This window comes from Lissotriton vulgaris, chromosome 2_1 (genome assembly GCF_964263255.1).
Source record: "Lissotriton vulgaris chromosome 2_1, aLisVul1.2, whole genome shotgun sequence".
Taxonomy (NCBI): domain Eukaryota; kingdom Metazoa; phylum Chordata; class Amphibia; order Caudata; family Salamandridae; genus Lissotriton; species Lissotriton vulgaris.
The window spans coordinates 45377526-45392725 of record NC_141687.1 but is presented as its reverse complement, the minus strand read 5'-3'; the positions used below and the strand labels follow the sequence as shown (position 1 = coordinate 45392725).

The 15200-nt window shown below is 46.4% G+C and overlaps 1 protein-coding gene across 6 annotated transcripts in view; it reads right to left on the bottom strand.

The window, feature by feature from the left end:
- The window catches only part of ABCB6 (ATP binding cassette subfamily B member 6 (LAN blood group)), a 268844-nt gene that overhangs the window by 155695 nt on the left and 97949 nt on the right, over positions 1–15200 (bottom strand). For all 6 annotated transcript variants that reach the window (XM_086954420.1, XM_086954421.1, XM_086954415.1 and 3 more), the window contains one exon: positions 9765–10299. In XM_086954420.1, the coding sequence (XP_086810546.1) occupies positions 9765–10280 (516 nt within the window). In that variant the 5' untranslated portion in view covers positions 10281–10299. The remainder of the gene's footprint in view (positions 1–9764; positions 10300–15200) is intronic.

The following is a 15200-nucleotide window of genomic DNA, read 5'->3' as shown; positions in this document are numbered from 1 at the left end:
TGCCACATTCAGAGTCAATTGGAAGCCCAGCGATCCAGAGCGCTGTGGATTCCACCTTTAGGCGCTATTGATGAAGGCCTCAAACCAGTCCATTCAGAACTCCCACGCCCGGTGCTTCCGGGGACCAAACACGCCAGGGGGGCCACTGTACTAACATACCTCGTCCCCTAGTTCACCCATCCTACCTGAAGCCAGGTCTGAGTTTGTGCGCAGTCGTTGAAGGGGAGGGAACAAATGCTGTAATCGGTTTCATGCAGAAGGAGCCTCAATATTTCTTTTTCATCCTTACCGCAAGGAAACGCCGCTTCCATTCTCGCTTGCCAGTTTCATTCACCTTACTTACACTGATGGGCACAACTACTTAAGTGTTTTTTATGCAGAAGGAGCCTCAATATTTATTTCTCATCTTTACCATTTGGCTGATGGGCACAGATTTTGGGCTACACTGTAATGCCGGTCATTTCACGCTGACTGGCACAGCTTTACATGGTTAAGTTGCACTGACGGGCACAGTTATTTTCACCATTGTCTTGCCTGTCTTTTCACGCTGACAGGCTCAGCCCTTCACTATTTCGCTGTTCTCTCAGTACTGTTCATCCACAATTGCAGTGTGCAGTGTTGTTTTGTGCTTGGTGGGTTTGTCATGTAATTTGGAGTCATTACTTTATACATACGTGCACATATTCAAAGTGTTTATTACTTCTAGTCTTGATTTATATTCCCTGTGTGCTGCAGATCACACAATTGTAATTTTTTGACCTCTCTAAACCTAGTTTTCAACAGTTAGAGCATGGCAGCTGCTAACATGTCGCAACCCCCACCCTCCCTAACGAGGGAAGAGAACCTGTTCTGCCTCGGAAGCAATGGTTTGGTTTACTAGAGTCCTACCTAATTGCTTTCGGTGGGGGGAAATTTTCTCATTTACGTAAACTTGTATTGTATGTATTGTATGTATTGGCATTTATATAGCGCACTACTTACCCGTAGGGTCCCAAGGCGCTTCGACCGCTGCGAAACCCTTCCTGGCTTCCCTGAGAGATGGTCCCTTAATGGGTATCTCCAGGGTGAGACCAGGCATCCCCGGCGGTCTGGTGGGGCCGTTAGTGAAGATGAGGCAAGCTAATGCCCAGAGTTGCCGAGTGTGATCGCTGATCAGAGTGGGCACCGAGGCGAGAGAATTATCGAGTCCGCTGACCCTGGTCCAGAAACCTGCCGCGCCGGGAATCGAACCCTGGTCCCGGGCCGTCCTCTGCTCTCGGGTCTGCCGCCTCTAACCAGTGAGCCACACCCCTATTACACAACTTGGGCATTGAGAGACGAAAAGTTTACGATGATATTTCGGCTAATGCAGAGGGAGGAAGTGATCGTGATGATGATGAGAATGTGTACTTGGTGGCTGTAAACAAATTAGAAAACCACTTCAGCAAGAAAATAGATGTAGTGTTAGAGAGGCATACGTTCTTTTCAAGAACACAGGGGAAAAGTGAGAAGGTCAAAGCATTCATTGCTGCATTAAAGGGTCTAGCTAACACTTGTGAGTTTGAGTCTCTTCAAGATTCCGTAATTAGGGACCAGTTGGTTAGATGCACCAAGAATCCCAGGATACAGGAGAGGCTTCTTGTGGCCAACCCTGACCTCAAGGAAGCCTTTGACATAGCGGTGGGGATTAAGCACACAGCAGATTGTATGGTTGCAATGAAATGAGAAGGGGGTAAATTCACGGAGGTCAATGCCATAAGCAAACCGGATATTGGCAAAGATAACAAAAATTAAGCTGGCCAACATGTTACCAACGGGAACCAAACTCAAGTGTTATAGGTGTGGGAGCCCAATCCAATTTGCTAACAACCCCGTATGTCAAGCACATTCTGTCATCTGCCACAAATGTGGTAAAAGAGGACATTTGTCCAGGGTTTGTCACGATCAGCGTTCCAAATCTGTGTTATTGATCGAACCAGAATCGTCCCCTGATACTAAGTTGATCTTCCAACTTAAAGATACAAATGATACGGACACATTTCCTTCTTGCAACATCACCTAGACAACAAACCCGTAACTGTGTTTGCAGATTCATGTTCCTCATATACCCTTGTTGATGCCAGGGTATTCTCCCAACTTTTTCCTTCATGGCAAGAAACTGTACAGCCCCCTGACATCCAACCAGGAGGCTACAATGGGGACCCCATACCCTTATTGGGCATGACCACGAAGGAGATAGGGTTTAAAGGTAGGAATACTGTAGGCAAGATTTACATCACCCAGAAGGGATCCAATTTGTTGGGGTGGAAACACCAAAGGGAACTCGGGGTCAAGTTAGATCCCAATAGTCCAGATCAGGTTCTCTTGGTAGATCCCTCAGTTGGGGGGATGGAGGTTTGCAATGATTTTCCTAAAGTATTTTCAGATGAACTAGGCTTACTTAAGGAATACCAACACTCCATCAAATTTAAATCCAATGCCAAGCCGGTAGCACACAAGGCTAGACCCATACCACATTTAATTCATGCTCCCCTTCGTATGGAATTAGACAGATTATTGTCTTTGGGGGTGAGTGAACCCATTGAGTGTTCACAATGGTTGGCCCCCATTGTTCCTACCACTAAAGCATCCAGTAAGGACATCAGGCTATGTGTAAACCTCAGGGACCTTAATGAGAACATCTGGGTAGACAGGCACCCCCTTCCACGCATTTGCGAGGTGCTTTCCCTTATCAAAGGTGCGAGTTGTTTCACCGTTCTCAACCTATCCTCAACCTATCACCAGGTAGAGCTTCACCCAATCTCATGCCATCTCACCTCTTTTGTGACACCTCTGGGGGCATTCCAATTCCTTTGCATGCCCTTTGGGTTGGCATCCGCTGCGGTTGCCTTCCAGAGGATCATGCAGCATGTTTTGAAAGACCTTCCCAGAACTCTCGGTTTCAAGATGATATACTAATCTACGGGAAGGATCTGGAGGAACGTAATGCCACCCTCAGAATGGTGTTGACCAACTTGGAAAAAGCTGGGCTCACTCTAAAAAAAGAGAAATGTCGTATTGTAGTGGGATCAGTTGAGTACCTTGGGCACACCATCTCGCAAGATGGTATTAATCCCAAAATGGACCTAGTGGAAGTGACTCGCGACACTGCAGCCCCTAAAATCATTTTTGTTCCTATCCGAATATTATTCCAAATTTGTAAGAAATTATGCCTCCATAGTTGTGGGGCATTCCATTTACTGTCAAGACTAACCACAAACCACTAATGTTTGCATTTACTACCAAGGGGGCAAATAAAACCACCCCCAGAATTGCTAGGTGGATCTTGGGACTTGAGGGCTACAATTTTAGTGTAAAGTACATGCCGGGATCTCAATATACGGTTGCAGACTTTTTATCACGTTCTCCATCAGAGGGGGCTGTCCTGTTAGTTGTGAATGTGACGATGTGATACTGCAACTTACCTGCTTGAATAAGGAGGAATTGGACGATAGTATGCAAGCAGATGTAGAAATGTCTTCTATCAAAGAGTTCATCAAAAATGATTGGCCTTAAAAGAAAAGTGACTTTCCAACAACCTTGTGTAAGTTCTGGGATGTAAGACTTGAAATAAATATACAAGGAAACTTGGTTTGCAGAGGGGAAAAAGTGATTCCACCAGAGAACTTGAGAGAGAAGATTGTGGGACTAGCACACGTAGGACATTTAGGGCGCAGTCTAAGCAAGAATAAAATCAGATTGTAATATTGGTGGCCAGGCATGGATGCCATGACTGAAAATGTTGTGAAAAATTGTTTGGACTGTAGCCGCAGTGACAAAATTCACCAAACTTGTAAGCCTCCTCTTTTTCCTATCGAAGTGCCTGATCGACCATGGTCAAAATTAACCTTGGACATTATAGGTCCACTCAACCTGAAAACATTGAATGAACACTTCATTTTAGTGCTAGTGGACTATCACACACGTTGGGTGGTCTACAAATGTGTCCATCAAATCGACACAAGAGTTCTCATACAGTAATTGGAAAACATATTCTTTGAGGAGGGATTACCTGACACCCTTATTACAGACATCGGAGTGCAGTTCACTTCGGACAGCATGAAAGAGTTTCTCTCTCACAGGGGCATCACTCATCACAAATCTGCATTGTATTGTCCCCGTGCAAAAGGATTAGTGGAGAGGATCAACCGGTTGTTCAAAGAGTGTCTGCAGAGGGTAGAAGTAATGGGGACACCAGCACGTTCAGCTTTAATGGACACTGTTTGGGCCTATTGCACCTCTCCCAATAGTGTTACTGGGTATTCCCCATTCACCTCTCTCAAAGGGAGAACCACAAAAACAAAACTCACACCGCCTGTATTGCCAAGAAATTACACATGTGTGGTAAATCAAAACGAAATCGCTAGGAGAACATAAAGACAAATACAAGGTCAGATATGATCAGACCAAACATGTAAAAAACCAAATGTTCAAAGAAGGGGAATGGATCCGTGTGGACTTACCCAAAGCACGGAGGAATGAAGCGCCCAGATTTTCGGATCCGTTCAGAATCTCACGGGTAGGGAAGAATGTAGTCCATCTTGATAACGGCCAAACATGGAGCACGGACAGAATCATCCGACTCCAACCAACCCACCTCGTGTCTCAGAAACAACTTAAGACCTTCCTTATCCGATGAGTGGCGGTGATTTGCCATGGGTCAAAAGCGCTGGGATGCCTTAGGGTAGCCATGCGCTATACCAAGTGTGTAATTCATTCATAAACAAGGGGGGGGGATCTCGGCAACGGTAGTAATCCAGAGAGAGAGGTAGAGGCTCTCGGTCCCAGGAGATCTCTGAGAACAAGAAGCTGACCTGCCTGGACCAGAGACTATTGTGTTATGTGAGTGACACTGTTAATGGTTTTCTGCATTCCCTTGCAGGCCTGGTTTATCATTCACATTGTTATTGTATTTAATGCTTTTGATCTCATGCCTGCCCTTCTTCGCTTTGCTTCCTCCTCTCCCTTTTCTCTTCTCCTCTTCCTCTATGCCGCCCTTTCTTTCTTTGCCATAAGCAGGGAGGTGTGTTTTAATCTGTTCCTCTTGGTACGTTCCGTACCCCCTCCCCTGCACCTCCCATTGGTCTTTCCCCTCCTCTGCTGCCAACATTCCACGGTGCCCTCCAGAGAGCTGCCTGGAACCTCTGGTGGTGAGAAGACGATTAAAGAAGTGTTCCTTCCTTACCTGCTTCTGGTCCTCATTATAACACTAATCCTCATATATTCTCCAGTCTCACAACTGGCTGCACCCTGCTGGTGTTGCACCACTTCTGTAGATCTTTGTAAGTAGGTACACCGTCACGAGAGAGTGGACACACAAGACGAATGGTGGCTCACCGATTCCTCCCCTCCTTCCCCTCAGGACTACCAGGAACCGTGGCAGCCACTACCGCAAAGGGAGAGAAGTCAAAGCGGTGCCTTTAAGTGGGCGTGTACCACAAACGAAGATCCACCCCAGCGTGACGCCGATCTCACGGCAGCAGGTAAAGACCAGGAAGAACACCAGTCGGCGTGTGACGACACTGGAGAAGACGGAGCGAGGAGCGTGGAAGAAGACGAAAACGAAGGACGGCGCAAGCCAGGAGGAGAAGAAGACGAGCCAGGAGGCCAATGGATTCACGCTTTGCCGTGCTACACTCCCGAGGGAGGAGTGTGGCTATCACAGGTACGGCAGAAGCTTTCGAGGTGGGCGGGGAGGAGGAGCTCAGTTCCGCCATAGATCTGGAGGCACTGTAGTCTCAGTGCAGCCAGTTGTTCATAGGTGTACATAGTGTAACTATACTGAAACCCCTCTCCCCTTTGTCTACCTCCTTTCCCCTCACTCTTTCCCCACCACAAAACCTCCACTATTGCCTGCAGTATACAGCACCAGTCAGCGGTATCCCTCACTTCCCCGTTTCCCCTCAGGATTTACACAGTATGAGGACGTGAGAGTAACGGTCCTTCTGTTTGTTTTGTTCTATACGGCCACGTCGAGAGAGGGTCCCAAGGAGCTGCCAGGAGGGCGACTGCGAAAAGAGAAGAGACACCACAAAGACAGCCTCACCACGGATCCCCCTGAGTTTGCCCGGGAAAGACTGACCTTTCGCCGCAAAAAGCTATATGTAAAAATAAAACCTGCTTTACCAAGACGAAGTCTCCAGCCTCTCACTACCTCCCCCGTTACAATCTTCCATCTGCCGTTGCTGCACATCTCATCCGAATGGTGCCGGTCCAACCTAGCGACCCCTTGAACCACACCACCATTTTGGTTATCTCTTCCTCGTATCTATGCACACCCGAAGCTAATCCCTTGTTTTTTTTGTCTTTTTGTCAGTTCCTCTCTAGTCCTCTTCATAGTTCCTTGTGAGACCTCTCTCTGCTGTATTTCCTTCCACTTTCATTCTTTTTTACTCAATACCACAAACCTCTGCTAGGCCATTTTAAGAGATGTCCCACTCTCTTGTTTTTCCACAGTCTTTAAAAACCTGCTTCTCTCCTTCGTCTTCCCCAGTCACTAACACAAACCCACTGATTACAGCCCATCCTGTAACTTAGCTTCTATTATTCAACAAACATGTGTTTCTTCAGAATTACCACAAGTGCACGGGGTCTCTGAAAAATGCTGTCCCCCAGTCTATTTCATGGTGGTCAGTGTGCTCCAGATATTAAAGGCTGTTCTCTGTTTATGTCTAGACAAAAGAATTAGGGAAATCGACAAACTATATCTGAACTTTCTGCAGATCGTCCATGCCATACGACATACACCTGCGATTAACTTCAAGGCGTATCCAACATCCTCATGGCGGTAGTGGTGTATTAGCAAATAAGTCACTGCAACGGAGCCTACAGAGACCTCCTGGCAAAATAGGGTCACATTTATTGGCCTCTGCCTCTTCCATTGGAGCTTGCCTTGGCTAATGAAGCACCTGCCCAAATCTCTTTCCATCTGACTAGGAACCTACAGTCACCCCCAGAACCATCATGTGCTGTCTGCCCACCCCGAGATTCAAAGAGTCGCCCCACCCAGCATCACGCATCTGGTATCACCCAACCTCACATGTCCAGTAACACCCAACCTCACATGTCCGGTAACACCCAACCTCACACGTCCAGTAACACCCAACCTCACACGTCCGGTAACACCCAGCCTCACACATCCGGTAACACCGAACCTCAGACATCCGGTGCTGGCACCCTCTCCCTCTTCATCTCGAAGAAGAGCCTTTAAGATGTTGCGGCAATGACCTGCAGAGCCAGTTCTTCTGCCAAGTCCACCTACAGACTCAGAATGAACCTTCTGTGTATTGTTCCTCTGTACCTCCCCCACCTCTGCTCCACAAGCCCTCTGTAGCAATCCCCATTCCCAGGTTGTGGGGATGCTATGCAAACACACATTCATGCTAGATGGCACCAGGGTTTCTGCCAAAATGGGGCTAAATCCAAACCGTGTACCTTGGAGCCCCGCACCCATTATAAGGCAGCCTAACTGATCGACGAGCTGGCGGTAGCAACGCCATTGGGAACCCCACTGTGTGGTTGTGACACCACAAGAAATGGCATCAGATGAACTGCTGGGTTTAGGCAGGCCAGTGTTTCACCATTTCCGGCGGTGGTTCCACTTATGTGTGAAAGCACCATGTAAATCTGGAGAATCTTCCACGGAACTGCGTGAAATCTATCCCAGATATTCTGAGGTCGCACCCCCAGCGGGAGACAGGCACTGTTAAATACCGCCATAACTCGGACGTGGTTACAGCATGCACATCAAGGAACAGCAGTTCCACCAGGGTGTACATGCCTCATGTACATGCGGCCAATGAGCTTCTCTCGCCCACGAGTCACAGGCTGGAAACCGGGCATGATTCCATGGCCAGCAGCTTTATAGCTCGAATCACAAAATGGAGATGGGGAGTTTGAGGCCCCACACGTCTCCCAAGGCAATAGAACCAAAACACAAGACTATGATGTCTATATGATACCTTTTATGTCAGTTTTCTTATAAATCACTGGTTCCCTATTTGGGACCCTACCTATGGTACCTTAGGTAGTACCGTGTGATGGGCCGCTTGATGATTGTGTGAGTACAGAGGACATCGTCTCGCTCCAGACAGGACAGCAGGCATCCCCTTAGTGAGTGTGAAGAAGTACTGAGAGCAGCAGGTAGGAATCAATCGGGACTTTCCAGGGCATGGTTTTTAATATTTATTAAGCCAGGTGTTTAGGGATTCAGGGCCCTGACGAATGCCACCTAACCATTATAAACTAATAGAAGTAGGGCAGAAACATGTTGGCACATGGACGATGGTTCAAGCCATTGCGCTCTCACTCCATCACATAGTTGTTTTTAGATGCACCAGAGTCTACCACTATTAAAGGTGAAAACCCAGTTACCTATACCTACTGTTATTTTTATCTGGAACCCCTGTTTGTCCAGGAAATATCTCATCTAAAAACTCCCTATGTCCGGTCTACTAGGATGTCGAGTCCGCCCAGGTGGTATTGTCTGGCCTGGATGGGGAGAGATTGCCTATGATGAAGCATGCCGCTTGAAGCGGGAGAGGCTTCCTGTTCCAAAAGATTTATCTTACTCTAGCTTTCTTTTTACCCTCTTCGGAATTAGGATCTCAGTAAGTACAAATAGGGAACCAATGTTTTATAAAAAACAAGATTCAGCACCTCAATCCCTGTCCAAAAAAAATAAGTGTTGTGTGCATCCAGTTCCTGAGCTTGCCGCAGTTAAGCTCAACTTGTATCCAGAGAAATAAATTCTGTTGATGAAAAGAAGGTGCGCCAGGGATGGAGTCAGAGTCATCCAACGAGTCCAGCAGATTCCTTTATGGAAGAAAATTTCTAAAATATCCTTGATAAGAAAACTCTGTATTCCCCGCAAGTTCCAATTCGGAATTTCCGAATTGGAACTTTAAGGGGAATACAGACTTTTCTTATCAAGAGTTTTCCTATCAAGGATATTAACTGGGATACTACTTACCCTGACTGTGGTGGATCCCCTAAAAATTTACAACGTTTGTGAAAGGAGAAATATACTCCCACCTGATCCGTCAGGAGATTGGATCAGTTTATTGTGAACTTATGCTAGAGAGGCTATTTCCTCTGAGTGATTACATATCAGTGAAAAGACAATATTCTTCACATTACATTTTAAGCCCTAATGAAGTTCCCTCAAGGGAACGAAACGCGTTGGCTGATGTCCATTTTTTTGACATTTTCTACAATAAAGGAAACTGCTGGACTAATTTGATGACTCTGACTCCGTCCCCGGTGCACCATCTTTTCATCAACAGAATTTGTTTCTCACCTTACTTTATTGTGTTTTGGTTCAACAACTTTATAGCTCATTGACTGTCTTCCATTTCAGCGCTAAGATTTAGCCACCTACTTTTTAATCCATATAGTGTATATTTTCCAGACCTGAACCATTGTGTCTACAAAACAAATGTACTTTTTGGACCTCATGGTACCGTATAGAGCGCTCTGTTGTTCTTGATGGCTCTAGCTTGGATACATATATACATATTAAAAAAACACAATTAATAAAATAGACATATAAGGAATACTACTTGAAGCATCAGAAAGTAACTACCCTCTATCAACACAGCGCCCTCCATGGGTGCTCTCAACTTGATCTGTCCGATGGTCTGTTTTCATGTATTCCCTCATCTTACCACCCCAAAGCATATTACGAATGGCATCCCACTGGTAATAATCAATGCTAAGAAAGACGCCAAGGTGGATTTCTGACTTACCTTCTGAGGCACATCCTCCAGGCCCCACCACCAGAGGGGGCTGCTCCAGGAGACAAAGGCCAAGTTCTCTCCAGCAAAGGCAAGTGCCCAGAAGACCAGGAGAACCATCCCATGGCCACGCGTCCGGTCTTGTGCCAGAACGCGCGTGCGCTCAAGGTGCAGCAGGTAGAGGGTGAAGATCCAGCCGGCCATGGTCAGTAAGGAGTAGGTCAACATGTAGCCATAGAGGACTCCGACACCACCGACCTGCCAGACGAGGCCACCCAGGGGCAGGATGAGGAGCAACACCGTGAGCAGCAGCTGCAGCTTGTAGAGCCTGGAGCGGGGTATGTACTTCGGTTCCATAAGGCGCCCATAGCGGGAGTAGCAGGCGGATTGCAGCGCCCCCAGTAGGAGGCAGAAGCTGAGCAGGACGGACGGCACCAGGGTGGAGAAGAAGCAAGGGGCAAAGCCCTGCTGGACCCAGGCAGCAGAGACAGAGGCATTGTTCTCACAGTAGCTGCCGAGCATCCCCATTGCAAGCCCGGGACAAGACCTGGTGAGGAAACACAAGGAAGAGAAGCTTGAACGGATCACACCACAGAGAGCATAGGGGACTCAAATACGTAAAAAAGTAAGTCATGGAGAAACCCAAAGATAGAGGGTAACATCCACAGCTGGCACAACAGAAACTTCAGGAAACACAACACAACGCGGACAAGAAAAACTAAAACTTGAACAATTACATCATAGAGACACCCAACGACAAAGGGTAACATCTACAGCTGGCACAACGGAAACAGCAGGAAACACAACACAATTTGTACAAGAGAAACTAAAACTTGAACAAGCACATCATGGAGACACACCCAACGACAGAGGGTAACATCCACAGCTGGCACAAGAGAAGCTTCAGTAATCACAACACAATGCAGACAATAAAAGCTAAACCTTGAATAAGCCCATCAAGGAGACACCTGGCGACAGAGGGGACATTTCACATTACAGAGGGGACAGCAGAATGTTCAACTTAAGCAGGAGCATAATTGCTCTGACGACAGAGAACATACAAAGGGGCATGGAACAAAAACAGACAACTGGCACAGGAACATCATTAAGGGATCTACTGAGAGGGCACAGCAGTCTACAACTGGTGCATTATCACCACGAATAGATCACGTTTCAAAGAGCAAAATGAAACCTGTAAGTTGAATATGAGTATAAAAAGATGTATAAAGACAAAGGACACGGCACAAAAATGTACAAATGACATAAGAGCAAAACGAAGACATCCAATGACACGGCAAAATACAAAACTGTAAATTAGAGAGCAGAACACTACTAAAATACTCTACTCTGACCTGGTTGATAACTACCAAGGAGATTCATCGGCACTACCTGAGACAAGCCACATTAGAGAATCAACCCACACACCAACACACTGTCCTCCTCCAATAGCTGCCAGTGAAGATCAAAGAGTGCTAATAAAGAACTAGAACGCTAACCTAGCTCACAGAATGTGGCAGCACTGGTAGATGCTCATGCTGCTGAAGAAGGCAGCTTTAGAGTCATGTTTTGTTTTTCTGATTTATATAGCGTGAAGGTATCAGAGCGCTTTGCAGGAGCACCTGTTACGTTACACAAGGACACGTTCATCTTTTTTGTAAGCACAAGGGATTAAGTGAATCGCCCAGAATCACAGGAGGTTGAGCCGACGTCAAGTCTCGACCCTGGTTCCCCCAGCTCCAAAGTAGGCAGCTCTGGCCGTAAGGCCACAACCTCTCTCCATGCACTTTTCTGTGCAGAAGGCTGACAATACACAGGAAAGTGGTTCTTATCTCTGCTATTAAAAGTGCCAGATATAAAGGAGTCCCCAAAAACATTTATTTTCCTTTGTTTGTTTTATATATTTAAATTGTTCCTCATAGTGTATAGTCCATGACAGTTTTCACTGTCTGATGTTATTTATTTTTACAACAAAAAAAATCATTAATTACCGTTGAGTAAAGTAATTTATAAGATGGAGAATGAAAACAGACAATAAATATACTTTCCTAATGTGTTTTTTCTATTTCCCTATATTAAATTCACAAAAAATATTTTGAAGACAGTGAACAAAACATGCAGGCAGATGGATCCACTGACCAAAAGACGTCAAAAAATTACATGTCCAAAGCACAACTCATTCCAAGGGACCAACTACCCACAAGAACACAAATCTATTAATTTCAAGCATTAAATCAGTTGGCAAATGTCTCCCTCCTCTCTAAAAATCTACTGCAAGACATTTCATTGGAAAATTAAAATACCTTTTAGGATTACCGAAATATTACTTTTTTTTAAATTAATGCGGTATTAAGTAACACTGTGGATTGATTATTATTATTATTATTATTATTATTAAAAACTCTTGTAGAGCGCGTAGTCACCCGAAGGTATCCCAGCGCTAAGAACCCTACCCTAAACCTGACAAGGGGGCCAGAAGGAGGGGGAGTGAGGGATGGGGCGGGGATACAGTGGTTCGGATGGGAAGGGATCATTGGGGAAAAAGAAAAGTTTTCAACCGCTTTCTGAAGCGGAGGTAGTGTGGTTCAATTCTCAGGTCGCGGGGGAGTGCATTCCAGAGGCTTGCGGTATGGACTGTGAACCGCCTTCCACCTGTGCGTGCCTTCCTGATTCTAGGGGCGCTGATGAAATTCTCCGTGTCCGATCTGAGGGATCTGCAGGATTTATAGGGTTTGATAAATTTTCTAAGAATGGGAGGGCCTTGATTTTGTAATAATTTGTGAGCTAGGCACAAGGCCTTAAATTTAACTCTCTCCCTTATAGGAAGCCAGTGGAGGAGTTTCAATGCTGGTTTGGCCGAGTCTCTGGCAGGGGTCTTAGTGAGAATCCGGGCGGCTATGTTTTGGATTCTCTGAAGTTTGTTCAGTGTTGCTTCCGGGGCGCCCAGATATATCACGTTGCTGAAATCAAGCCTAGAAATTATCAGGCCTTGTATAAGCAGTTTTTGGGAGTTGGGTGGCAGAAGGGGCAGGATCTTTCTCAGTGATTTCAGCAGGCCGAAGCATGTCCCGGCTACTTTTTTTGCTTGTGTGGAAAATGACAAGGTAGTATCTAGCCACACACCCAAGCTTTTTACTTCTTGTTTTGGTTCAGGAATGGGACCCAAACAATCAGGCCAGATATTTGGGGGGGAGAATGATTCCTTTCTGACCAAGAAGAAGGACATCTGTCTTTGCTCCGTTTAGTTTCAAGGCTGAGCTGTTCATCCAGTTTTGAACCTGCGTAAGGCAGTTAAGTAGATCTGCTGGTTTTCGATTGGGATGGGATAGTGATACCACTAATTGTGTGTCGTCAGCATAGCTGACGACGCTCACTCCGAACGGGGTGATAACCTCCTCCAATGGGGACATGTAGATGTTAAATAATGTGGGGCTCAGGGAGGAGCCCTGAGGCACACCACATTGGAGGGGAGTTTCGGAGGAGCAGGTGTTGTTTTCCCAAATCTGAAAAGTACGCTGGTCCAAGAAGGATGAGAGCCAGGATAGGGCAGAACCTACCACACCGACTCTTTCGAGCCGTTTAATGAGGAGTTGGTGATTGACGGTATCGAAGGCCGCACTCAGGTCGAGGAGGATCACTGCCACTGATCCTCCCTCGTCTAAGAGTGTCCTGGCCTCCTCTACCGCCGCCAGGAGGGCGATGTCAGTGCCCTGCCCTGGCCGGAAACCTGTCTGAGAGTTTTTTAATTTGTTATTGTCTTCCAGGAACTGAGACAGTTTTTTATTAACCAATTTTTCGGCAATCTTGCTTATCCCGGGGAGAAGGGAGATTGGCCTAAAATTGGCCAGGTTTTCGGGATCAAGGGAAGGCTTCTTCAATAGAGCCTTCACAACTGCAGCCTTCCAGTTCAGGGGAACAATTCCCTGTTGGAGTGAGGCATTGATCAGGTGGGTAAGAGGGGGAACAATGATGGGGGTCACCTCTTTCAGGGTCCGAAGCGGGACGGGGTCTCTAGGAGATCCACTTTTAATGGAATTTAGAGTATTTTCCACATCTTCGGTGGTTACTTGACCCCAGGAGGGGAGACAACTGAGTGTCTGGGTGTTCGTAAGATCGCTATCTTCGCATGGACTGGCGGGGGGGATTGAAGCAAGGATTTTTTGGATCTTTTCTTGAAAGAAGTTAGCCAACTGTTGGCATTTTTCCTGATCCACAGTAGGGTCTGGGGGGCTTGTCGGTTCAGGAGCTGGGGGTTTCAGTAGCTCTTTTAGAATAGCATAAGATTCCTTGCTCGAGCATACTGCTTTTTCTATTCTTTGCTGAAAGAATATGGTTTTTTCCTTGCGGATGGATGATTTATAAGTTGCAAGGGAGGTGGAATACGCTCCTTTGTTTGTAATAGATTTATCTTTCCGCCAGATGCGTTCGGCCCTCTTGCACTCCTGGCGCAGAGCTTTGAGTTCTGCGGTATACCATGGAGCACAGGGCGCTCTTTTGGTGTGTTTAAGAGTGACCTTTTTAGGGATTAATTTGTCAAGTGAGGAAGTAATCCAGGTGTTAAACTGTTCATTAGCCATATTGGGCTCGGAGGAAAGCTCAGGAATGGAGTGTGAAAGAGTGGTGGCCCATTCTGTAGCTACAAGTTTGTGCCACCGTCTATCAGTGACTTGAGATTTCCTAGTTTGAGGGGTCTTAATGGGGACATCCCAGGAGATCGGGACTAGGAAATGGTCGGTCCATGGTAGAGTCAGGGGTGGGCCTGTGGTGATATTAGTGACATTGGTGAGGACTGGGTCCAGCAGGTGTCCTTTATCGTGGGTAGGCTCATTATTAATCAAACGAATATTAAAAGACGACAGGTCTTGAAGGAGCTCGACCGCTGTTCGATCGGTGGGGTCCATGAAATGCAGATTTAGATCGCCCACTATAAGAAAGTTAGAAGCAGAAGAGGCTAGTTGTGCAACCGCTTCAGTGATGGCGTTAAGAAATTTCCCAGGGGTACCTGGGGGGCGATATATCAGAAGTCCCGACAGGGTGTGGGCCGGGGAGGTTTGAATAGAGAATTTGCATCCCTCGCAGTCATCAATGTGAGCCTCAGAGGTTCTACAGATGAATTGTTGTCTATGGATTAGGGCCAATCCCCCACCTCTCCCTCTGGGTCTATGAAAAGTTTGACACAGATAGCCCGGGGGGAGGGCAGTGACGATGTCCGCATCAGAGTAGTCAGATAACCACGTTTCAGTAAGAAACAGTGTATCCAACTCCTGATTTAGTATTAGTAAATCAGGAGGAAACAGATGTGGACAGGGGTTGTTGCGCCTATGGTTTGCATTGTCTCTTATCAACTCTTTCAAGCCCTTTAAAAATGTATTATGACTAAAAATCCATACTTCTGCTCAGTTTTTTGAACCAGCTAGTTTCATATCTGCATTAATACTTGAAGGCTCATTT